This window comes from Barbatula barbatula (genome assembly GCF_947034865.1).
Source record: "Barbatula barbatula genome assembly, chromosome: 3".
Classification (NCBI taxonomy): Eukaryota; Metazoa; Chordata; class Actinopteri; order Cypriniformes; family Nemacheilidae; genus Barbatula; species Barbatula barbatula.
The window spans coordinates 4,818,099-4,843,751 of record NC_136764.1 but is presented as its reverse complement, the minus strand read 5'-3'; the positions used below and the strand labels follow the sequence as shown (position 1 = coordinate 4,843,751).

At 40.1% G+C, this 25,653-nt stretch overlaps 2 protein-coding genes across 3 annotated transcripts in view; both read right to left on the bottom strand.

Moving 5' to 3' along the window:
- Nucleotides 1–1,194, bottom strand: part of LOC306891749 (uncharacterized protein) — a 29,198-nt gene extending 28,004 nt beyond the window's left edge. Inside the window, exons 1-3 of the mRNA XM_079452247.1 lie at nt 1,093–1,194; nt 751–818; nt 313–423 (exon numbers count right to left, since the gene is read on the bottom strand). Of these exons, the coding sequence (XP_079308373.1) occupies nt 313–423; nt 751–776 (137 nt within the window). The 5' untranslated portion in view covers nt 777–818; nt 1,093–1,194. The remainder of the gene's footprint in view (nt 1–312; nt 424–750; nt 819–1,092) is intronic.
- A 2,612-nt stretch (nt 1,195–3,806) lies between these two features.
- On the bottom strand, nt 3,807–25,033 carry LOC306891760 (NLR family CARD domain-containing protein 3-like). Of its 2 annotated transcripts, XM_079452273.1 has the most exons (13): nt 24,959–25,033; nt 24,617–24,684; nt 24,183–24,293; nt 21,967–22,027; nt 20,633–20,837; nt 18,598–20,365; nt 18,110–18,283; nt 14,918–15,091; nt 14,317–14,490; nt 12,630–12,803; nt 5,655–5,828; nt 5,131–5,304; nt 3,807–4,225 (listed from the first exon to the last, which is right to left on the bottom strand). In XM_079452273.1, exons 2-13 carry the CDS (start codon nt 24,640–24,642, stop codon nt 4,207–4,209), a joined length of 3,234 nt encoding a protein of 1,077 aa, XP_079308399.1. In that variant the 5' UTR covers nt 24,643–24,684; nt 24,959–25,033; the 3' UTR covers nt 3,807–4,206. The 2 variants fall into 2 exon arrangements, with proteins under 2 accessions (XP_079308399.1, XP_079308400.1); XM_079452274.1 differs by lacking the exon at nt 18,110–18,283 and having other exon boundaries at nt 24,959–25,030.
- Between the last annotated feature and the right edge of the window lie 620 nt (nt 25,034–25,653).

Genomic DNA, 25,653 nt, shown 5'->3' with positions numbered 1-25,653 from the left:
TATGGTCTGGGCTACGTTTGTGGATATCGCGTCCAGACCCAGGGGAGCTGAATGAATCGGAGAGAAGTAGAGGGGACATTGTGCAAAGAATGCTCTACCGTGAGGTTCAGCCACAGGTGTCTGTGTTTGACACACGTGCTTCACAACCAGTCGAACAAAGACGTTCTTCCATAGCTTTTGAAACGCAGCATCTAAACTAGGTTTTGATAGGGAACATTGAATATCTGCAGTAACATCAACAGCACAGACTCAGATCAGAGAATAAAGACTGATGAAGTGATTTACTCGTCTAAACCATCAGACTGTTCTCACCTCACATCTGGATCATCACAGTCTCCTGAACTGAAGTAAAGTGGAACACCCATTGATGCTTCACTCTTCATGGACACACAGCTGGGTTTAGGAGATTCTCCACCAGTCAAACTAAAACAACATTACAACACTTTACTTCATGTTAAGTATTATGCAATTTCAAATAAAGCACTTGTATCAATTAGATATTTCACACAATAATTATACTTTTTGTAAATAAAAAAAGATTTGAACATAATCGACAAACATATAATTCTTACTAAATGTCTCTACATTTTAATGATTATAAAACCTTTAAAATGAAATGAAATCAAACTAAACTAAACTATTTAAATTGAAGTAAGTTATTAAATACAAACTCTTACATCTGTCAGATCAAAACACATCTAACTATAGACAACAACACATTTTAGTTTATTAAAATCTTTCATTTCTCACCTTTTGGTCTCTTTGTAGAGATTCATGATGAACACACAGTGTCAGAATATAAAGAGTTAATCTCAAACCTGTGAAGAAAATACTGATGTGTTATGTGTCATCTCAGAAATACACACTTCTTTCCCATCAGTCCGTCCACAACATTGAGCTTCACATTTGCTCTTAACAGTGAAACTAAGTTTTCAAAACGTCACTTTTAATGTTTTGAGTTTATAAACACACTTCCTGATTCCAGAAACAACACAATATTCAAGACAGTTCTTCAACCAATAAACGTAATGTGATGTTCAGATCAAGACGATATTAAACCTACTGAATAAACATGAGGCTGTTTATACTTACTGTGTTTTTAGCTTGTTTATGATTTATTTTCTTGAACGAGACTTTCAGTGGTTGGATGATTAAAATGTGTCCTGTTGTAATAGTTTTATTTTCACCTGCAGTAACCTGTGGAGGAGGAGGAGCCACCAAACATGACAGACTTGTTCGACTTGATTAAGTGTTGAAAGATCCAGTAATAACTTGATGCAGACAACAAGACAACAAGTTAATCTGGACTGCAACCTATTAAATGTTAACTCGTATACTGCACCGTAACTTTAACAACTGCATTAACTCACCTACTGCACTGCAACTTTAATAGCCAATGTCAATAATTTATGCAAACCTAAGTCACTTGCACTATTTTAGTCTAAATTATTATCTGTTCATATCCACCTGTACATTAATGTTCATAGTATATAGCCATCTGTATATATTGTTCATAGTATATACCTACTGTCATATTTTCACAGAACATACCTACTGTAAAATATTTTTATAGTCCATGCCCACTGTATTATATTCTCTCATATTGTATTCTGTATTTATTCTAACTGTATATCCTGCACTTGCTAACTGCACTTCTGGTTAGACCTAAACTACATTTCGTTACACTGTACTTGTATATGTGTAATGACAATAAAGTTGAATCTAATCTAATCTGAAAAGACTTGTTAGAGAATAAAACATTTTACCCAGCAGCAGGTTAAGAGCGATTCTATCTGAACCACATCTTTACGTGCTTTTTCTCTGGCTTCCTTTTCTTAAAGGAGACGTACAACATAACCTTCCTCCCTGTGTTTAATAAAATACAATAACAATAAACCCTAGGTAAAAGCGTCAAGGGAGAGAGAGAGAGAGAGAGAGAGAGAGAGAGAGAGAGAGAGAGAGAGAGAGAGAGAGAGAGAGAGAGAGGAGAGAGGAGAGAGGAGAGAGGAGAGAGGAGAGAGGAGAGAGGAGAGAGGAGAGAGGAGTGAGGAGAGAGGAGAGAGGAGAGAGGAGAGAGGAGAGAGGACAGAGGACAGAGGACAGAGGACAGAGGACAGAGGACAGAGGACAGAGGACAGAGGACAGAGGACAGAGGACAGAGGACAGAGGACAGAGGACAGAGAACCGTAAGGGCCATAAATGCCTCTCTTCACACAAGTGTTTCTGTCATGATCCTGCCACTGAAACAAGAGAAACATGACATAATGGGCCCGTTTCAATAAGGAGGTTCAACCAGCACAGAGTTAAAATGTGAACTCTGAGTTGATTTACTCACAGAATCGCTACTCTGAGTTTTCTGTTTCAGAACAGCTGATTTCCATTAGTTCAATTCACTCTGAGTAAGTTTAGCCTAGGTTATGCACGTGCACTTTAAAAATCAATCATCAATTGAGCAAAGATAACATGATGCACCATGGCAACGGCACATGATAAAAAGCACTCTGTTTATTTCTCGCCCCTCGAATCGTTTAATTGTCAATCACTTTTATATTCATTTTGTTGATACCGTCAAAATGTGAATATCTCTCTCTATATACTGTGGCGAGCGGGCCAATGGGCAATCAGCGTCGCCAAGGAAACGGCGCAATCAACCCGCCACACCTGCCGATCGTTGGCACCTGAGTCTCGTCAAGCTCACCCTTTAAAGACAGCTCGGCCTTATCTCTTACTTCTGTATTCTGCACCTTTCAAAAACATCAGAACATATTGTTTACTTGGTCATTTACTTTATAAAATAACACACCGGTGTTTATATAAATTTAATCAACCTCTTGGCTGTTTATATACATAAGATGATATATCAAATGTGCCTGCTGGCTGGAGTTTAATGTCACAATCCCAGTAGATGTTGCTATCTAACTTCTTATGGTCAGAAAGTAGTTTTTGATGGTCTAGGTTATAAACTCAAACCCGCCTCTGTGAAATAATTTAGACATTGCTCTTTGACATTATGCTGTTATAAATTACATAAAAGTATGAAATCGTCAAATAAAAGACTTTCAACCTAACTTGGTAATGGGATCAAGCGGCGAACCAGAAGTCTAAGCATCAGCCCTACCCGTAAACTAAAGGCATAATGGGTCATTTCGCATTGCTAAAAGGGTAGATAGACTGTGGCTTACTTAAAAAATAGTTAGTCACTTAGCACCTTAGTATTTCTCTCAATCTCCATATGACATGCAGAAACATTTATTTTAGAAAAGGGCAATGTTACACCCATTCAGATTTCACTTCATTGGCTGACACTGGTCTTTAGAATGGTAACAGCAAAATCTCAAACAGAGAGAAAACAGCTTTGAGCTTGGTAAATGACAATGGTATTAAGGATCTTAATGCACGATGTGGAGGCGAAGAACCAAATGAGGTGAATCATTAAAATCCTTCAGTGCACGGCTAGCTGGATTATCCATTATTTATGACCTGTCTATCTGACACAATGTTTACTGTACACATGCTTTACCAGCACTGTGCTATTCAATACAGTTTCTGAGCAAATCAGACATTCGGTTTCTTCATGTAACATTTAATCTCATGATCCCTTTAAACTCTCAGATGACAGTATATAAAGTTCACACTTCACTAGTCTTGCAGAAACAAATCATTGCTTCTTCAAACAGAGAAGTTAACATGTGTCTCTTTCTCTTTTAAACACACATTTACTCTCCCTGACATACAGCAGCAGTTGACAACAAGAACCGTTCATGACTCTGTTAGTATCAATAACTTGTCCATGTGCTTTCTTATTTCTCACTTTATTGGTGTTTATCTCTCCAGTTGTGAAACACATCGATATTCAACATCACTTACACTCCCTCACATATGGCAAAAAGTCATTATATTGTTTTATGTCAACGATCATTTAAGCATCAATTTGTCTGATGCCTAAAACTATTATTTTATTATAAGAATTGTATTTTAAGTTCATTCTTTATTAAATCAACTTTGAAGCAGAATATCTAGGTGTCCATTGACCATGTAATAATATATTGTGATCATACACACGCCAGACTTTGGGAGCTCAGAGATAAAGGATGATACAGAATATGAGATAATTATAAAATAATTTACATTAAATATAACTCTATACTTTTTAGCGCTTCACAGCCATCACCGATGATGTCGCAGTCTTCAAAGAGGAAAGGATCTTTACAGTCGAGGCTCAATACTGTAAAACATTGAGGAGAAACATCAGATATGATATTAATGTTCACTCATCTCAGTCATTATCAACATCATGTCACAATGACTTTATACTTACAAATCATATTAAATTAATCTGAGAGAGAGAACACAATACAAGTGCAACCACACCAACATTAACACAAGTGTGAGTACAAAACACACTAATCCTAAAATGTCTCTAATAAAGATTATTTTGTTGACTGGATACTTAAAGGAACATTTCCTTAAAAGACAACTGAAAACATTTTATCCTCATTGTCTTGTCATTGGTTTTGAATCCAAACAATAGAAGTTTATGGCTACCAACAGTTTTCTGTGTTAAGGTTGAAAGTAAGGTTAGGTGGACTTAGTTGAGTAACTCAGACATGTAGGCCAATCAGATTCATTTGAAAGTTGAATTCATTTAACATTGTGTGAGTGTTGAAATACATGTGACTTCACTGAAAAAACTGTTATGCAAACCTCTCGTCCCAAAGTTGAGTAAACTTAAAAGTTTGTCCTACAGTTTGTTGCGTTCAATAAGATAGATTTCTCAACCTGTAATATTTTTACAGTGTGTTAGGGGTTGAAAGACTTTAGATTTTTTGAGGTCGACTATACTGTGATAAAAGTTGTGTCGAATAGTCGATGACTAGTTTAGTGGCATCCAATGAAAGTGTCATGAGCACTCATAGATGAAACAACAGAAACATGTGTCGAGTTTGTTTGTGACGGCCTACGACTTTAGAACAACGTCAATATATTTATTAGCCCACATGACCCGCGACTAGTCCACATCAAGCTTTAAATGTCGTGCCAGAGCATTCATGTCAACTAGTTTGTGCAAAACCCTACAGTGTGGTAATAGTTTATAGAAATAAACTGGTTTAAAAAATAATAATAACTCACAGTAGTGTCTGTAGTTTATATTGTGGATCCTTCAGTAGATCAGAGAGCAGCTTCACTCCTGAATCTTCTGGATTATTTCTGCTCAGATCCAGTTGTGTCAGATGTGAGGGGTTTGATCTCAGAGCTGAAGTCAGAGCAACACAACCTTCAGATCCAATACTGCAGTTAGACAGACTGAAGAGAGAAGAAAATAAATGAAATAATGACAATAACATTTTGACAAAAATCAGGAGTACAATTATTTAATGTATCATTTATTATTAATCAAATGTATCAAATGATGTCCCTTGTCACAAGATGTAAATCACAATAATATCATGAATAGTTTAATATATTGAAGTTAGTTTTTAAAATGATCTCAGTTTGGTGATAATTCTTTATGAATCTAAATCAACAGAGAGTCATTGACTGACAGTCACTGTTGAGTCTCTTACATATAAAGATGATTCTGATAAACTTATGAAGACCTCCATTTACATAATACATACACATGTTTAACTTTATTGCTTTAAGGATTTTCTTACTTTAATGTCTTCAGTTTACAGTTTGTATTCTTCAGTCCATCAGAAAGCAGCTTCACTCCTGAATCCTTCAGATTATTGTAACTCAGGTTCAGTTCTGTCAGACTTGAGGAGTTTGATCTGAGAACTGACGCCAGTGATGAACAACTTTTCTCTGTCAGATTACAGCGACTCAGACTGAGAGAGAAATAACAAGATAACAGTGAGTCACAATGTTAGTAAGACACTTATGACTGTTTTCTGACTGCATGATGGATCTTTCTGATTTAAATAACGCTGCACAAAGAGAAGAATATCAGGCAAAGCATTAACAGATCAATCCTTAATGATCATTTCTAATCTCATTTCTATCTTTCAGGATATCGTATGAAGCATCAAGGTGTCAGGAACGTGTTGTGGGAACAAGGACAGAGAACCCAAGTGCAGACAGATGGGTCAGATGTTTACAAAGGATTTTTAATAATAAATACAAAACACAAAAAAAACCATGAGGGATTAAAACAACAGAACAGCCAGGTAAGAACAGTAAGGGTACACAGGAACATAGACTGACTACACTACACGAGATGAGACGAGACAAGACTAAATACAACACTTGACCTAACTACATTTAACTAAACTAGACTTACGTCGCAAACACGACAAGGCGAGTGACAAGGACAACATCACACAATGATGAAGACACAGGGGCATTAAATAAGGGAACCAATCGAGAGGGAGAGCTGCGGGGCATTAAATAAGGGAACCAATCGAGAGGGAGAGCTGCGGGGCATTAAATAAGGGAACCAATCAAGAGGGAGAGCTGCGGGGCATTAAATAAGGCAACCAATCAAGAGGGAGACCTGCGGGGCATTAAATAAGGGAACCAATCAAGAGGGAGAGCTGCGGGGCATTAAATAACCAATGAGCAATAATGAGGAGATGAGAGGGCGGGAACAGAGACGAGACCAGAGAGAGTATATGGCAAACGATAAGAACAATAAATGCCTCACTCCACATTAAACATGAGGATCTGTCTTGACCCTGTAACTAGACCTAGAGAAACATAACATGATGAGGCAGAATCATGACACAAGGTTCATGTGAGACTTCAAATCTCACCGTATCAAAAAATGTAATACATATAACAATGTTCCAAGAGTTTTTTTCCAGAGGGATTTACACATGAGATTAATACAAGAAGAATGAGATTATCCAAGAGAAAACGTCTCGGTTACGTATGTAACCTCCGATCCCTGATGGAGGGAATGAGACGTTGTGTCTAACCTACAGATGGGGTTTGACTTGAGAACCTATCATCTTCTGACTATTTTGAAAAGGCGAATGAAATTGGCGAATGAAATTTGCATGCCGGACTCCGCCCCCGGATATCCGGGTTTAAAGGGAGACGGGGTGCTGCATTCATTCACCTTTTGTGCTGAGGAGCCTGAGAGCATCTCTTGACTGCTGCTGCGGGCGGCAAGTCTTGTGGCATGAGGAACACAACGTCTCGTTCCCTCCATCATGGAACGGGAAATATTTCCCTTTCTGTCGGTCTCTCGACATTGTGTCAAACCGACAGATGGGGTTCCTATGGAAAACGCCACAGCACTATGCCGCGTCACAATCTCTAGCGAAGCGACGGTGACTGGCCTAGGCGTGTCAGACGCGAGCGCTATGGCGAAATTGTAACCATCCAGTGGATTTGGCAGGGCGTCCCAGAGCTTTGGCAAAGATGAGAGGCACCTGCCCTCGGCCACGACAGACGGAGGACTTGTATCTCTAATGGCAAGAAGCTGTCCAGTACCGTAGGGCCACTGGGGAAGCGCTGTTCCCTGAAGGGGGATATGCGCTACTGAGACCACCTCCCACCACAGGGAGGACTATAGTGGAGACACCAACATGGTCTCTCACGCAGAGGAGAACTCATGGGAGGTAAACACGGACTAAGGTACCGCTAGGTGGATGTCCACCTGGAGGAGGTCATGGGTCACCACGAGGGGGACCATCTCATGAGGAAAACCTCAGACGAAAACACCCTGTTGGGGGGTTACTCCGTGTGGGGCACTAGGTCCGGTGGCAATCTTGGCCCGTAGTATGGGAGCCTCTCTGCCTCTGACTCAGGTGAAGAGGATGCCGCGAAACCTGGGCGGAGGCCTGGCGAATTGGATCGCATAGCCGAAATACCGTATTCTGTAGCCACCGTAGACCAGCCTTATCGCCCCCACGGGGGGTGGTTTGACGGTCAGCAGCAGCTCCGCTGTGTTTCCTGCCTGGCGATGGCGTAGCTCAACGCACCGTCGAGGTGAGAGTGCTGAGGGCTGGCTATGTTTATATTCGGCATTGCGCATCGCCGTGACATAATGTCGAGTTGTCGAACAACGTCAAGCAGAGGGTGAGAGCGGCTGTCAGAAAGAACCAGGGGGAACGAAAACTCTTGTGAACATGTGTGCACCGGGTCCCCAAAGGGGCCCAGCAGATGTTGGGACGGGGCAGGAACCATCCCAGTGCGACCCGGCAACGATGGAATTGCTGGGGTCGGGCCAAAAACTCGTTCTCCTTGGGTTTGTCTCATCAGGAACACTTGTGCTTCCGCGGGGCCACCTGATGAGGGGCGCCGGTACCAGGGACGACGGGGGCTGTTTAGGAGCAGACCCCGAACGGGACCTCGACAGCCACAAGGCAGCCGGCCCGCAGTGGGGCTTACCAAACAGCCCAACCTGCGAGATGGTAGCATCGGGAAAGCGGACCTTCTCGGCGTTCTGCATCTGGGCAAGGTTGAGCCAGAGGTGCCTCTCCTGGACCACAATTGTGGACATCGTTCGACCCAGACCCGCGCTGCCACCTTAGTCGCCCGGAGGGCGAGGTCGGTGGCGGCATGGAGTTCCTGCATTACCGTTGGGTCGGTCTTCTCACATGTAACTCTTTCACTGATGGACCTGCAGGACAGCCATAGTGTAAAGAGCGGAGCCACCGCGGTCACAGGACGGGAAGCAAACTAGGTGGTGGGAGCCTCTTAAAAGAACACGGCCACCCGTGACTGTAACGTCTGAATAGCCATCCACCCGCAGTGCGGGCAGGACGTATCCACGACGGCTGCCTCAGCGTGTTGGACCCCAAGCAGGCGAGGTAGACATCGTGTCCCTCCCCCTCCTCAATGAGTGTGTTGCACCCGTAAGAACAGCGATACATGCTGCGCTGTAAACATTTGCTCTTTTAGAGAGAAAAACACCTCCGGAACCGCTGAGACGCCAGGGGAAGTACCTGACGATGGACAGTCCGCTGCACCACGTCGAGAAATCAGCTCTTTTAGAAGGATTGTTGTGACAAAGGACGATCCTTTTCAGACCGATAGAACTCGCTGCTTGAGAATCAGCCAATCAGGAGCGTCAATGTGCCCAGCACCAGTGCGGCAGAAGGATACAGTTAAGTTTCGGTTTTGGAAAAGTTTGGAAGAGAGCGTTGGTGTTGAGAGACTGTGCAGTTTATATTTATATTTGTTCAAATACTGACGGTACTCATTTATGAGTTTCTAGAACTGTGTGCGTGCAACTACCAGAGAGTATACTGAAGTTTGTTGTTATTTTCACCTCAGATTAATGTAGTGGCATGTTGATTATTATCGTATAATGGTGGAGCTAATTTAGCACTGCTAGTGGATTTAATTGAAAGCTGATAGTTAATGGAGATTTAATCTGCAAGCCTTACATGTTTTAATTGAAATAATTTATTTTCTCTGTTGTTCATGCACAATGTGTAACGTTGTTTGATTTAAGGAGTAACTCTACGGTTCATACTTATTTTATGTTCAGCCAAATGTAGTATGTTATATTGTTGCAGTTATTGCGCAGCAAATTAATCTTTGAACAGGTATATATATTGTATTACTGTATTTCTAAGGTTGTATTCGCTTAGTAATAAGCATTTATTAAAACACTGCATCTAAGTCATACATAACCAAACGAGGATTTCATCTTTAATTGTTTTGGTTTAATGATTGTAATAAAGTTCGTAGACGGGAAGGAAGGAGGCGGGAACCGGCGAACATTTGAACTATAAAACTTTAATTAAATAAACAATAAACACGGAAGTACCTCACAGTAGACTGCCGGCCATAAAAGATACACATAAACTAAACATATGTCCGGGCCCGGTCCTCTCTCGTCAACAGTCCTGCCGGTCGTCCTTTTAAGCTCCCAATCTCCTCTGTGATAGATGCGGGACCGGTGCACGCACAGCTGATTGCACTTGTCACTCACGCCACCGGCCCAGCGTCACGGCTCTCGTCCTGCCTTCCTCACCACAATGATATACCTGTTAGGAATGTAGTACTATTTAACATCTACTGATTTATGCCTGTACCTTTGTTTCAGAATCTCACACACCTTCATATTCAAACCTTTATTCCAATAAACACCTAAACAGAACATCTTGTCTGCATTCTAATCGATGCTCCCTGGCGGCCACAAACCTTTAAGGACCAGTCAAATTATAAAGTCCTTTCCAACAACAAAACAATTGTCATCAGATGCGAAGGCTCCGAAAAACAAAAGGTGAATGCAGCACACCGTCTCCCTTTTATACCTGGATATCCGGGGGCGGAGTCAGGCATACAAATTTAATTCTCCAATTTCATTGGCCTTTTCAAAATAGTCAGAAGATGATAGGTTCTCAAGTCAAACCTCATCTGTCGGTTCGACACAACGTCGAGAGACCGACAGAAAGGGAACATACTATAAGTAGAGTAACTACAAGAGGCAGCTTTTGTGTCTTGCAGAATATGCTAGTTTGTAATACCCTAGCGTTCAGACAAAACAGTGAAACAAAGTGTGTATAATGATGCTCAATAAAGATCATCTAAATATTTTAGACTGTTGTATACTGTATTTCTTGCATGGCCGTCAGAAGCGTGTGTATATTACAGTGTAAAAACAACATTCACTCACCAACAGCTTCAATGGTGTAGTGAGTAAGACATGTGAATGATCATTTTAACACTTTCCTGACGCAGGTTCCAATCCACCTTTCACTTGTCTTGTTTCATTTTCACATCACATATTAAATCATGCAGACATTTTTTTTTCAGCAAAAGGAATAAACTATAAACATGTTTAATAATAAGTATAGTAAGGTAAGGGGTAGTAGTGAGGTCTTTAATGTTGACACTGGGGCCCAGGTCTGGAAGCAGACAGAATGGCACAACCAACTGTCTGCTTGCCATCTCACGTCGCAGAATATACAAAATGCACAACATGCGATAATCCTTTATCCCAAACATCATAAAATAGAGAATGTGTCTTTCCCCTGGATTAGCAAACATAAAATAATGCGTAAATCTCTCAAAGATAATTTCATCAATGTTAAACGAATTAAACATGAACAAAATACAGATAATCGACTGTTATGACTTGGAGTGCTAAATATTAGATCTCTCTCTAATAAAGCACTTTTTGTTAACGATATGATAACAGATAATAAAATAGACATGTTAAACATCTCAAATCTCTAACATGATTATTAACGCGGAAGATCTTGACTTTACCATTGAAAATTGTAACGCCACCTTCTTGGAAACGCTAGACACAGTTGCTCCTCTGCGCTCCTTAAGAAGATTAAAATGACAGCCGACACCGTGGTATAATGAACACACTCAGGCTCTTAAGAAAGCGGCAGGAAAAATGGAACGCAACGTTTAGAAAAAAAATTAGAGGTATAACGTACAGCATGGAAGGATAGTATTCGAAAATACAGGAAAGCCCTAAAAACGTCTAGATCCGCCTACCTTTCATCAAGAAAACAACAGCGCCCCTCAGGAGAAATTGTGATTATTATTATTTCTACCAGAGATCACAATGAACTCTCTAAAATCATTAGATCATCTAAATCGACTACATGCATGCTAGACCCTATACCCTCAAATCTACTGAAAGATCTTATTTATCCGACCATTTTCAATATGTTAAAATAACAATGAGGTGTAAAGCAAATCGCAAGTCCAGTACGGTGTACCACAGGGCTCCATCTTAGGGCCTATGCTCTTCGCATTATACATCCTACCTCTAGGAGATATAATAAGGCGACATAGAGTAAGCTTTCACTGTTATGCTGATGATACGTGACTTTATATATCCTCGAAGCCTCTAGAAACAGCCATTCCATCGAATTGTGGAATGCATAGTCGATATAAAAAAAGTGGATGAGTAACAATTTCTTATTACTGAGAAAACAGAATTATTACTTAATGGACTGATTTCCGCCATACGTAACAACCAAGAATACTGCTTAACTATTGACGGATGTTCCATAAAACCCTTATTTTCAGCCAAGAATCTTGGCAATAACAACTTATGTATTTGTTGAATCAAAGAGTGCAGAACAGTACTCTACTCTCAGCCAGTCTTGTCTCATTGTTCAAAGTTTACCAGAGCGGAAAGAATGCTGTCCAAAGTTACCAGAGCGGGCAGGCCTGATTTCCTTCTGAGGTTTATTTTCTCCTCCAATGGAGTTTTGGGTTCCTCGCCACTGTTTGCATACTGTTTTGCACTGTTTGACTACCGGGGGGCTGCCAGAATTTTATAGTTTAATTAATTAACAACAATCAACAATTTTGACTTGCATAACCTTATATGTTTTGCTTAGAGTCAATATATTTTTTTCTACAGCTGCTTTGTAACAATGAAAATTGTAAACAGTGCTACATAAATAAACTTGACGCCCTTTTGCTGCAGAGTTAGAGCTTTAAAAAACACATTTTAATGGATATGAGGGTTTGTGTTTGTTATCTGTAAGTCTCTGTGCATGTTCATGCATTCATTCAGTTTTTTGGATTCTTGTGAACGATTTGTTTAGGTTTTGGTGAAATGCCGCCACTGTCGACTACATCAAATTTGAACAAGAGTGAAACAGCAAAACATAAACAGCTAAATTACTTTACAGTCACTTGTGATTATTACAAAAAATTAGTTTATAAACAAAATTATAATTTGATCAGTAACTCACATTAGTTTCTGTAGTTGACATTGTGGATCCTTCAGTAGATCACAGAGCAGCTTCACTCCTGAAACTTCTGGATTATTAAAACTCAGATCCAGTTGTGTCAGATGTGAGGGGTTTGATCTCAGAGCTGAAGTCAGAGCAACACAACCTTCAGATCCAATACTGCAGTTAGACAGACTGGAGAGAGAAGAAACATAAATGAAATAATGACAGTAACATTTTGTCACTAGTGGCAGAGGAAAAACAAGAATAGGATCCAAATGCAGAGAATGATATTTAATATAAATCCTAAAGACACAGATATGGGTAAACCCAGGTACAGAGACACACGAGGAAGACCAATACGAGCAGAGACACAGCAGTGTTAACTTACAAGAACGATACTCACCAGACAGCTGAACATAAGTGCTATATATACACAGATGAAGGGACAAACAGGTAATGAGACACCAATACAAGATAAGGAGACAGAGCATGATGGGAACTGGAGTCCTTACAGAATAGACAGAACACAGAATAGCATGGCACACTCAGGTGGCGAACCGAGGCACCAGCAACAGGGCTTGACCCATTTAGACAATAATCAGGAGTAAAATTATTTATTATAGTTATTTATTCTTTAGTTCATATATTTTCATTTATTATTAAATTATTATTCATTAAACGTATCAAATTATGTAAATTTTTACAAGATACAGGTAATAAATTAAATGATTTTAAATCACTGTCATGTTACAATAATAGCATGAATAGTTTAATATATTCAAGTTAGTTATTAAAAAAATCTCAGTATGGTGATAATTCTGTAAGGGGTTAACATATATTTTAATAATAAATAATAAAACAAAGACCCACGTGGGGGTAACATAACAAAACTTGACATGGACACAGGAACATGGAATAACTAAACTAAACCTGAAAAGACTAAAGATAAACATTGGGTACAAATAACTGGACTAAAACTACACTGAACAAGACACAAGAACTCACCACACAACCACAATGAACCAGCACAAGACAGAAGACAGAAAGGGCATTAAATAAGGGAATAATCAAGATGGGGACAGGTGCGGGGCATGAACTAATTAACAAGCAATAACGAGGAAACGAGAGGACGGGAACAGACACGGGACCGGAGAGAGCCTATGGCAAAGCAAATAAACCATAATCGCCTCTCTCCACACAAAACATGAGACTCTGTCATGATCCTGCCACTAAACCAAGAGAAACATGACATGATGCGGCAGAATCATGACAGAAGCCCCTCCCTCAAGGAGCAGCATCCTGATGCTCCTCAAGGCACAAACAAGACAAGACAGAATGTGACACTGACAAAAACAAATAAATGAATAAATACATAAATGTAAATGGCAACATGATGAAACAATAAACCAAAACACAAGAGTCCAAGAAAGGGGAAAACAAGAGTCCAAACAAGGGAAGTCCATACAAAGGCAGACACGAACTGGGTAGCGACGGCAGACATGAACACGATAGCCAGCAGACACGAACAGGCATGCTGCCACGAAACCAAGAGAAACATGACATAATGCGGCAGAATCATGACACATTGACTGACAGTCACTGTTGAGTCTCTTACATATAAAGATGATTCTGATAAACTTATGAAGACCTTCATTTACATAATACATACACATGTTTAACTTTATTGCTTTAAGGATTTTCTTACTTTAATGTCTTCATTTTACAGTTTGTATTCTTCAGTCCATCAGAGAGCAGCTTCACTCCTGAATCCTGCAGATTATTGTAACTCAGGTTCAGTTCTGTCAGACTTGAGGAGTTTGATCTGAGAACTGACGCCACTGATGAACAACTTTTCTCTGTCAGATTACAGTAACTTAGACTGAAAGAGAAATAACAAGATAACAGTGAGTTAAAACTTTAGTAATAAACTTAAAAACAAAAGAAGTTGATCTCATTTCAATGAAAGCTTGAAAACTTATATGAGTGACAGTAAACTTCAGCAAAACATAATGTGTGTGTGTCCAGAAACACAAGAAAAGTATGTCATGTTTACTTCATGTTAATGTAGAGCAACTTTCTGCATAATACAATTACATTTATTAAATGGGAAGATGTTTTTATCCAGAGGGACTTAAACTCATTCTTCTTGTATTCATCTCATGTGTCTCCAAGAGAAAACATAATACAAGTAGTGTAACTCCTTCAAATTTACACAAGAACAAGAGTAAAATAGCAAAAATACTTTACAGTCACTTGTATTAAACAAAATTGTTTATAACACAATTATAATTTGATCAGTAACTCACAGTAGTGTCTGTAGTTGACAGTGTGGATCCTTCAGTAGATCAGAGAGCAGCTTCACTCCTGAATCTTCTGGATAATTATAGTTCAGATCCAGTTGTGTCAGATGTGAGGGGTTTGATCTCAGAGCTGAAGTCAGAGCAACACAACCTTCAGATCCAATACTGCAACCAGACAGACTGAAGAGAGAAGAAAATAAATATAATTATTGTCTAAATGTTACATTTACATTTAGTCATTTAGCAGACGCTTTTATCCAAAGCGACTTACAGATGAGAAAACATTGGAAGCAATTATAATGACATAAGTGCATCAAACTAGTCCATTAAAGCCTAGCACAGTATACAAAGCTAAGAATAGTTAGGTTAGTATTTTTTTTTTTTTTTAAGAAGGAAAGGGAAAAGAATTAGGATAAATCAATCAGAGACGTGTTGACAGAAGAGATGCGTTTTTAGGCGTTTTTTAAAGATGGCAATAGAGTCTGCTGATCTTGTAGCAGCTGGTAGATCATTCCACCAATGTGGAACAGATCCAGAGAAGGTACGGGAGAGTGACTTTTTTCCTTTTTGGGATGGTCCCACTAATCGTTGTTCCTTTGCAGACCACAGTGATCTGGCAGGAACATAGATCTGCATTAGCGAGTGGAGATACGATGGTGCAGATCCGGTGTGGGTCTTGTAGGCCAGGAGCATAGCTTTGAACTTTATGCGGGCGGCAACAGGGAGCCAGTGTAACCTGATGAAGAGCGGAGTTACATGCACTCTCTTCAGTTCATTGAAGACCACTCTTGCCGCTGCATTCTGGATCATCTGGAGAGGTTTGATTATGCAAGCAGGAAGTCCTGCCAGAAGCGCATTGCAATAATCCAGTTTGGACAGGACAAGAGCCTGGACTAGGAATTGTGTAGAGTGCTCTGATAGGAAAGGTCTAATTGTCCTAATGTTGTAGAGGATGAATCTACAGGACCGGGTGGGGCTGGCAACATGACTTGTGAGGTTAAGCCGATCATCCATTACCACCCCCAGGTTTCTGGCTGTGCTGGATGGTGTGATAGTTGATGAGACTAGTTGAATGGTAAGTTTGTGGTGAATGTTTGGGTTGGCTGGTATCACAAGCAGGTCCGTTTTTGTAAGGTTTAGCTGCAGGTGATGACCCTTCATCCAAAGCGAGATGTCACTCAGGCATGCCGCGATGCGAGCAGAGACCGTCGGATCGTCTGGTAGAAATGACAAGTAGAGTTGTGTGTCGTCGGCATAGCAGTGATAAGAAAAGCCATGCTTCTGAATGACCGAGCCGAGGGATGACATCCAAATAATTTTATTGTCATTATTTAGAGTACAATTATTTAATATAGTTAATTATATTTCATTTGATATATTTTAATTATTTCATATATTATGCAATTATTATTCATTAAATGTATCAAATTATGTCCCATTTTACAAGATGTAATATATAAAATTATTGTAAATCACTGTCATTTTACATAAATAGCATGAATATTTTGATATATTTAAGTTAGTTATTAAACAAGAACTGTTTTCAACTATCCTGCATCCTGACCAACTGTGTCACAGTCTGGTACGGGAAGTGTTCTGTTGCTGAGCGCAAGGCACTGCAGTGGGTGGTGAAAACAGCCCAGCGCATCACAGGGACTACACTTTCTGCCATTGAGGACATCCAGAAGAAACGCTGTCTGCATTGAGCTCGCAGCATTCTCAAGGACTCCTCTCAACCCCCTCATAGACTGTTTACTCTCCTGCCTTCCAGTAGGTGCTTCTGGTGACTCCGGACAAGAACCAGCAGACTAAGAAACAGCTTTTTTCCCAGAGCGGTTTCATTTTTGAATTCTGCCCCTCACTGATTACACTACCTTTCTTACCTTTAACTTCATCGCTGCTATAACATCGTTTACATTGCACTACAGGGCTGCATGCATTACTGAACTGTACACACCAGTACTTCATGTTATCTGCTCTACCTGCTTACACACCCACAGTATCATTTGCAGTCTATACTGCTCACTTGCACACCAGAAATATATAACTGAGTTCTCATTTGCACTAATGGACCACTTTCATAACTGCATTAACTCACCCACTGCACTGTAACTTCAACAACTGCATTAACTCACCTATTGCATTGCAACTTTATTAGCTAATGTCAATAATTTATGCGCACTTAAGTCACTTACACTATTGTTTAGTCTAAATTATTATCTTTTCATATCCACCTCTACATTAATGTTCATAGTGTTAATGTTCATAGTATATAGTCATCTGTATATATTGTTCATAGTACATACCTACTGTCATATTTTCATAAGAAAATACCTACTCCAAAATAATTTCATAGTCCCTGTATAATATTTTCTCAATATTGTATTCTGCCCTTGAGCAAGGCACCTTACCCCTGATTGCTCTGCAGTAATGTGTCACTGTAAAAAAACTACTTGTAAGTCATTTGGATAAAAGCGTCAGCCAAATGAATAAATGTAAATGTATTTATTCAAACTGTATGTCCTGTGTCACGGAACAGGTAGTGAAGAACCCAAGCGCAGGCAGCAATAAGGGGTAACGCGGATTTTAATAATACAACTGAAAAAACTAAAACCCACGAGACGTGTGAGATTTACAAGAACAAACGAGCACAAGACAATAGACGAGAGGGTATTTTATAGGGAGACTAACAAAGGAGATAACAATGGGCAGGTGTGGGTAATGAGACACAGGAGGAAAGCTATACTAGAAACGAGAGGGGCAGGGCCAAATGACGAGACAGGAGAGAACGCATATTATGTCCTGATTGACAATAATATGTTTCTCTCCACATAAAACACGTGGGTCTGTCATGATTCTGCCCCTAGACTAGAAAATCATGACAAGAGAAGGCAGAATCACGACAGTCCTGTACTTACTAATTGCACTTCTGGTTAGACCTAAACTACATTTCGTTACACTGTACTTGTATATGTGTAATGACAATAAAGTTGAATTAAATCTAATCTAATCTAACCTTATCTAAAATGATCTCAGTATGGTGATAATTCTGTATGAATCTGAATCAACAGAGAGTCATTGACTGACAGTCACTGTTGAGTCTCTTACATATAAAGATGATTCTGATAAACTTATGAAGACCTCCATTTACATAATACATACACATGTTTAACTTTATTGCTTTAAGGATTTTCTTACTGTAATGTCTTCAGTTTACAGTTTGTATTATTCAGTCCATCAGAGAGCAGCTTCACACCTGAATCCTTCAGTTTATTGTCACTCAGGTTCAGTTCTGTCAGACTTGAGGAGTTTGATCTGAGAACTGACGCCAGTGATGAACAACTTTTCTCTGTCAGATTACAGTCACTCAGACTGAGAAATAAATAACAAGATAACAATGAAGATATAAACACATCAAGAGATAAAGTTTGAACAATGAGAATCATCTGCACAAGAGCTGAAGCAACATCTGCACCTGATAGAGAATCACTGCAAGAACTGAACCCTGACAGACAATTATAAATAAAAAACAAATGAATGAAAATCAGAAAAAGCCACAAGAGAGCAGCTCTCACTCTATAGATGCAGTGAACAATTCCATCATGTTTTATTGTGTCTCTGTAGGACATTAACTACAGTAATGTGGACTGTTAGATGTTCAGGTGAAACTGCAGGTAAAGACTCACTCAGCTGTTCTGGATGCTTTGATCACTGGCAGAAGCCTCAGAAGACATTCATCTGATCGATCATATTTCCTCAGATTAAACTCATCCAGCTTCTCTTCTGAGTTCAGTAACACAAACACCAGAGCCGACCACTGAGCAGGAGAGAGACGGACTCCAGTAAGACTAAACTCATCTCTTCTGTTCACATATGTTTGTACTTCCTGGACTAGAGAATGATCATTGAGTTCATTCAGACAGTGAAACAGATTGATGGATTTCTCTGGAGAGAGATTCTTTCTGATCTTCTTCTTAATGTACTCGACTATTTCCTGTTTACTGTCAGAGCTTCTTCCTGTCTGTGTCATCAGATCTCGTAAGATTGTCTGACTGGACTTCAGTGAGAGACCCAGAAGAAATCTGAGGTAAAGATCCAGGTGTCCGTTCTTACTCTGTAAGGCCTTGTCCACTTCACTCTTCAGTAAATCACTCATATTTGATCTCAATCTGCCGAAGAGTCCTAATGTTTGCTGAAGAAAAGAAAGAAACTTGAATAAAGCAGCGAGAAACTCCTGAACGCTCAGATGCACAAAGCTGAACACCTTCCCCAGGTTCAGTCCAAACTCCTCTCTGAAGATCTGAGTACAAACTCCTGAGTACACTGACGCTTCTCTGACATCAATGTCACACTCTCTCAGATCCTCCTCATAGAAGATCAGGTTCCCTTTCTCCAGCTGTTGAAAAGCCAGTTTTCCCAGAGACTCAAGACTCTTTCTAGCCTGCTGAAGATCTACCTCACATTTCCCATCATACTTCTGACTCTTCAGTTTGATCTGAAACATCAGGAAGTGTGTGAACATTTGAGTGAGAGTCTTGGGGATCTGTGCTGGACTCTCTGCTTCACTCAACATTCTCTGGAGAACAATGGCTGAAATCCAGCAGAAGACTGGGATGTGACACATGATGTACAGACTTCTGGATGATTTCATGTGTGTGATGATTCTGTCGGCCAGACTCTCATCATTGATTCTCTTCCTGAAATACTCGTCCTTCTGAGGGTCATTGAATCCTCGTACATCTGTGACCAGATCAACACACTCAGGAGGAATCTGATTGGCTGCTGCTGGTCGAGAGGTGATCCAGATCAAAGCAGAAGGAAGCAGATTCCCCTTGATGAGGTTTGTCAGCAGCACATCCACTGACGCTGATTCTCTGACATCAAACAAACTCGGATTCTTTGAGAAATCTAGAGGAAGACGACACTCATCCAGACCATCAAAGATAAACACAACTTTATAATCATCAAAGTCTGTCGATCTCAGTTCTGTTGTATCTGTGAAGAACTGATGAAGAAGATCCATCAGACTGATATTTGTCTGTTTGATCAGATTCAGTTCTCTGAAAGGAAGTGGAAATATGAAGTGAAGATCTTGATTTGTTTTTTCTTCAGCCCAATCCAGAATGAACTTCTGCACAGAGACTGTTTTTCCAATTCCAGCGACTCCTTTAGTCAGCACACTTCTGATGGGTTTGTTTAGTTCAGGTGAGACTTTAAAGATGTCATTACATTTGATGTGTGTTTCTTGTGTCTCTGATCTTCTGGATGCCGTCTCAATCTGTCTCACCTCATGTTCATTATTGATGTCTTCACTCCCTCCCTCTGTGATGTACAGCTCTGTGTAGATCTCATTCACAAGTGTTGAGCTTCCTTGACTTGAGATTCCTTCATTCATTCTCTGGAATTTCTCTTTTAGTCTGGATTTGTGTTTCTTCATGTATAAACGGGCAAATTCTGATAAACAAAGGGAATATAAATAAAAATACATGTATACAATCAGGAAAATCTAAACCTAAATTCTACTGTATGTATAATGCCCAAGAGTGTTTTAAGATTTTGCTGATCATGACATTAGATGAACACAAAAAGCTTTATGGTTCTATTCTGTTGATTTATTAACTGTAAATGTATTTTCACTAATAATCATCAGTAAATACAGACACTGTGTCTGTTCGTCTGAAGGTAAAGTGATGTCATAGTCACATGACTGAGCGCTCTTACTGGTCTGTAGTTTGTCAGCGAGGTCTGTCTGCTTCATCTTCCTCAGGACGTTCAGTGTGATCTTCAGAAATATCTCACTGACTCTGATCTGATCTTCATCATCCTCCTCTTCTCTCTCAGAGCATGATGGGTAATCTGGACTCAGTAGACTCTTGAAGATCTTCAGCTCTTTCTTCATCAGAGAGATGAGTTTGTGCTCAAGCTCCTGAAAACATTGTTCAAACACACATGATTTTGTTTTCTTATAAGAGCAGAGAAAGGTTTTAATGCTCATTTCAGTGAACAAAGATTTTTCTAAATTGGATAAACCCAATTTCATGAAACCTACAGAAACAAAATCCAAAATGTACACAAACAAAATAATTTTATCTTTAATTCATATTTTGCCTTCAAATGATTCTCAAAGCAAGAAATGCACATCAGCATTGATAACACACTGAGATCTTTTTAAAATCAATATGATCGTGACTTCTTACTATAATGAACCATTTGAAACTAAACATCTAAACATGTTTCAGAATCATCAGTAATAATAACAGTAATCTGTGTAAAGCTGCAGTACGACTGACAGTAAAAAAATCCCATGAAACGCCCCTTAAACATACAGCTGTGATTTTGAGCATGAATGTACAATCAATTATTGTTAATTTGTCGTGAATCGTGGTGGAAGAAGCCAAGTGCAAGGCAGTGGGGATGAAGGGGTTAACAAATAGGTTTTAATGATAAAACGAATATACAAAACAAACACCCACGATGGGGAAAAACCACTAACCAAAACTAAATACAAAAACAGAAAACAAACACTTCCCACAAGGGGGGCAAAAATAGACAACTAGGGACAATGAATAAGGAACTTGGAAATGGCAATATACATACATAAACTATGACTCCAATGAACAAGTACAGAGCAGGAAACTTGTACAACGAACGAGCACAAAACAATAGACAAGAGGGCATTAAATAGGGAGACTAACAAAGGAGATAACGATGGGCAGGTGTGGGTAATGAGACACAGGAGGAAAGCTATACTAGGAACGAGAGGGGCGGGGCCAAATGACGAGACTGGAGAGAACACATATTATGTCCTGATTGACAATAATATGTTTATCTCCACATAAAACACGTGGGTCTGTCATGATTCTGCCCCTAGACCAGAAAATCAAGACAAGAGATGGCAGAATCATGACATAGTTAAAGAAAAATTCCAAAAGATAAGTTTTTTTGAAAATAAAATACTATAAAAAAAGCCTTAAAAAATATTTTTTTACAAACGGTTGTTACACAGTAATTTCTTTGCAAACATTTCTCAACTTTGCACTTTCACACATACACACCTGGAAAACAGAATCCATGTGCTTCCTTTTTTTTGTGGTCTCTGATCCATTTGCTGTGTTTCTGTAATTTAACAATAAAATGAAATATCTGTTTCCATACAGTGAACACATGGATTAATGTGTGTATCTATTAGTAAAGTGATCATCTTGGGTTACTTGGCTGGACTTCATGCTGCGTTTCAAACGCTATGGGAGTATGTCTTTGTTTGACCGGTTGTGAAGCACGTGTGTTAAACACGGCAAATATTTTTTGGCTTTAAATTACCTCGGCAGGTGACGTAGCTAATTACACCTGCACCTGCAGGTTATAAATACGCATGGCACGAATGCGTTTTTAGCTTCCGACTTTGTCTGAAAGGACGTCCGGCACGCCTACAGTGCGGCATTGAGGCGCAGCATCTCATTCATGCTTTTTCAGGGAACAGGGTTACAGCCAAGTAACCTGAGAAGTTCCCTATCACTTGCTGCAGGGGTACACCTCTTGATAAGGCCATAGAAGATGAAACCCTTCTTGTTGCATGAGCTCTGACACCTAGAGGTGAAGCTTGCCCGTGGGCCTTACAGGCCAGAGCAATAGCACCCCTCACCCAATGTGACATTGTTTGCCTGGTGGCAGCCCCCCCTTTGCTGCGGCTCCCATACATATGAAAAGCTGCTCCGATTTACGTCACTGGCTAGTGCGGTGGATGTAATTCTGAAGAGTACCTATTGGACACAGTAGGTGTAGTCGTTCCTGCTCCGACATCGTAAACAGCAGAGGATAGAAGGCCTCAAGAACAACCGGATGCATGGTAGAGAAACCCCTTCAATCAGGTCGTGGCAAGCCTAAATGGCGGCCACATAAACCCTGAGAGTACCGGGGCTTGTCCCTGAGGACAGTTTCTCTTGCAGAAACTCCAACACTGAAACAATCTGGCAGTGAATTGGGTGTGCATGGTGTACAATACTAGGTCCGAAAACCATATTCTGGTTGGCCAATGGGGAGCTATCATTAAGAGGCGAGACCCCTCACTAGTACTCCCGGCAGCAGAGCTATCGGAGGAATTGAGTAAAGACATGGTCTGGGCTACGAATGGGCCATCGCGTCCAGACCCAGGGGAGCTGGATGAATCGGAGAGAAGTAAGGTGGACATTGTGCTGTCTCCTGTGTAGCATTTAAGGCCGCTCCCAGACCCTTGAGGGATCTGTCTGTTGTTAGCATCTTGCGACGACAACACGGATCGAGAGTGGGACCTAGAGTCAGAAACCGTGGTCTGAACCACATAGAAAGGGTGAAACCCCCTGGCTCTGATCCACAACTAAAACGGTCTCAAATGCAGAAGGCCAAGATTTAATTACTATAGAAGCTGCCGCCATTTGACTTAGAACTCTTTGAAAGTGATGATTTGTCACTTTCTGGCCTAACCTGATGCTGCTCAGGGTGCTCTGGATGGATTCGACACGTGCAGGTGACAGTTGTGCCTGCATTGCGATCCAGTCCCATATAACCCCCAGATACGTTGTATTCTGCATAGGGGAAAGAATGCTCTTTTTGACGTTGAGTTTCAACCCAGGAGTCTCGAGATGAACTAGGACGACATCCTGATCTCGCTGGTGCTAGTTCCCGAGACTGAGCTAAAATCAGCCAGTCGTCTATGTAAATCAATGTTGTCACCTTGTCTAGTTGGGGGGATGCCAGACATTCGGCGTCCTGAATCGTGGCAGGATATGACCGAACATTTAGCATTTTTGAGACCGCTAATCTCCAAAACACCGGTAGCGGCCGATATTGCAAAGCGTCCCTGAGGGTGCCGAAGAGGAGCCTCTTTCTCTTGGAATTTTAAGCACCCCTCCCACACTGGAGGTGGCCTGAGGGCCACGGTCGGCCGCTCCCCTTCCTCTTTGAGGGGGGCGCAATTCGCCACACTCCGTTAATAACTACGGTATAAACCGAATCACCAAACAGTCCAGAAGCCGAGATTGGGGCATCAAGGAAAAACGCACGGTCCCGGTCCTTGATGCCCGTGAGGTTCAGCCACAGGTGTCTGTGTTTGACACACGTGTTTCACAACCAGTCGAACAAAGACGTTCTTCCAAAGCGTTTGAAACGCAGCATCTAAACTAGGTTTTGATAGGGAACAGTGAATATCTGCAGTAACATCAACAGCACAGACTCAGATCAGAGAATAAAGAATGATGAAATGATTTACTCGTCTATACCATCAGACTGTTCTCACCTCACATCTGGATCATCACAGTCTCCTGAACTGAAGTTAACTGGTTTATCCATTGACTCATTACTCTTCATGGACACACAGCTGGGTTTAGGAGATTCTCCACCAGTCAAACTAAAACAACATTACAACACTTTACTTCATGTTCAGTTTTATGCATTTTTAAATAAAGCACTTGTAATAATCAGATATTTCACCCAATAATAATACTTTTTGTAAATAAAAAAAGATTTGAATATAATTGACAAACATATAATTCTTAATATATGTCTCTACATTTTAATTATTATAAAACCTTAAATATTAAATCAAACTAAACTGAAACTATTTAAACTAAAGTAAGTTATTAAATACAAACTCTTACATCTGTCAGACAAAAACACATCTAACTATAGACAACAACACATTTTCATTTATTAAAATCTTTCATTTCTCACCTTTTGGTCTCTTTGGACAGATTCATGATGAACACACAGTGTCAGAATATAAAGAGTTAATCTCAAACCTGTAAACAAAATACTGATGTGTTATGTGTCATCTCAGAAATACACACTTCTTTCCCATCAGTCCGTCCAAAACATTGAGCTTCACATTTGCTCTTAACACTGAAACTAAGTTTCCAAAACGTCACTTTTAATGTTCTGAGTTTATAAACACACTTCCTGATTCCAAAAACAACACAATATTCAAGACAGTTCTTCAACCAATAAACTTAATGTGATGTTCAGATCAAGACGATATATAATCTACTGAATAAACATGAGGCTGTTTATACTTACTGTGTTTTTAGCTTGTTTTTTTCATTCATCATTTTCTTGAATGAGGCTTTGCTGTAAAATGGCTCCTGCTGTAATAGTTTTACTTTCAGCTGCAGTTACCTGTGAAGGAGGAGAAGCCACCAAACATGACAGACTTGTTTGACTTGATTATGTGTTGCAAGATCCAGTAATGACATGAGGCGGACAACAGGGGTCCGTTCTTCATACGTCGCTAACTCAGTTGCTGGATTTGATTGTTGACAATTTTTCATGATCTTGGATTGTTTGGTTCCTGTACGCTCATCCTGGACTTGCTGTCATAGCAACAGGACCGTAAGCTTGAACCTGCTCGGGAGCAGGCTTACTTCATGTAAACAGGATTAGATTGCGGCTTTATTAGCAGAGGAGATAGGTAAGTCTGTCGCAGCCATGTCTTGTCCATTTTTTCGACAGCAACCTGTTGCGGAAGGTGCAAGAATAATTCGCAGAGCTATTCGAATTGGGATAGACAGGATCCTGTAGCGCAGCGCAATAGTGTAATTGTTGAGAGATACCGTTTTTCTTGTGAGGGTTATTTACATCATCAGTTTGTTGGAACCACACATTATGTGTTCAACATGGAGGAGCCGGGCTTTAACAACAGCACAGACTGTTTGTATTTATTTGAGATTCTTTTCGAGACTTTCCTTTAACTATTGGAGATGCAAAGAACTTGG

Bases quoted from the DNA above. Each gene is read 5' to 3' on its own strand.
- LOC306891760 (XM_079452273.1), bottom strand. From the start codon at position 24,642: ATGAATCTGTCCAAAGAGACCAAAAG. The intron at 22,028-24,182 runs GTGAGAACAGTC...GTTAAATTACAG, and splicing joins TGTGATGATCCAGATGTGAG to AAACACAGCAAATGGATCAG. The intron at 18,284-18,597 runs GTGAGTCTTTAC...TTTATTTCTCAG, and splicing joins AAAGCATCCAGAACAGCTGA to TCTGAGTGACTGTAATCTGA.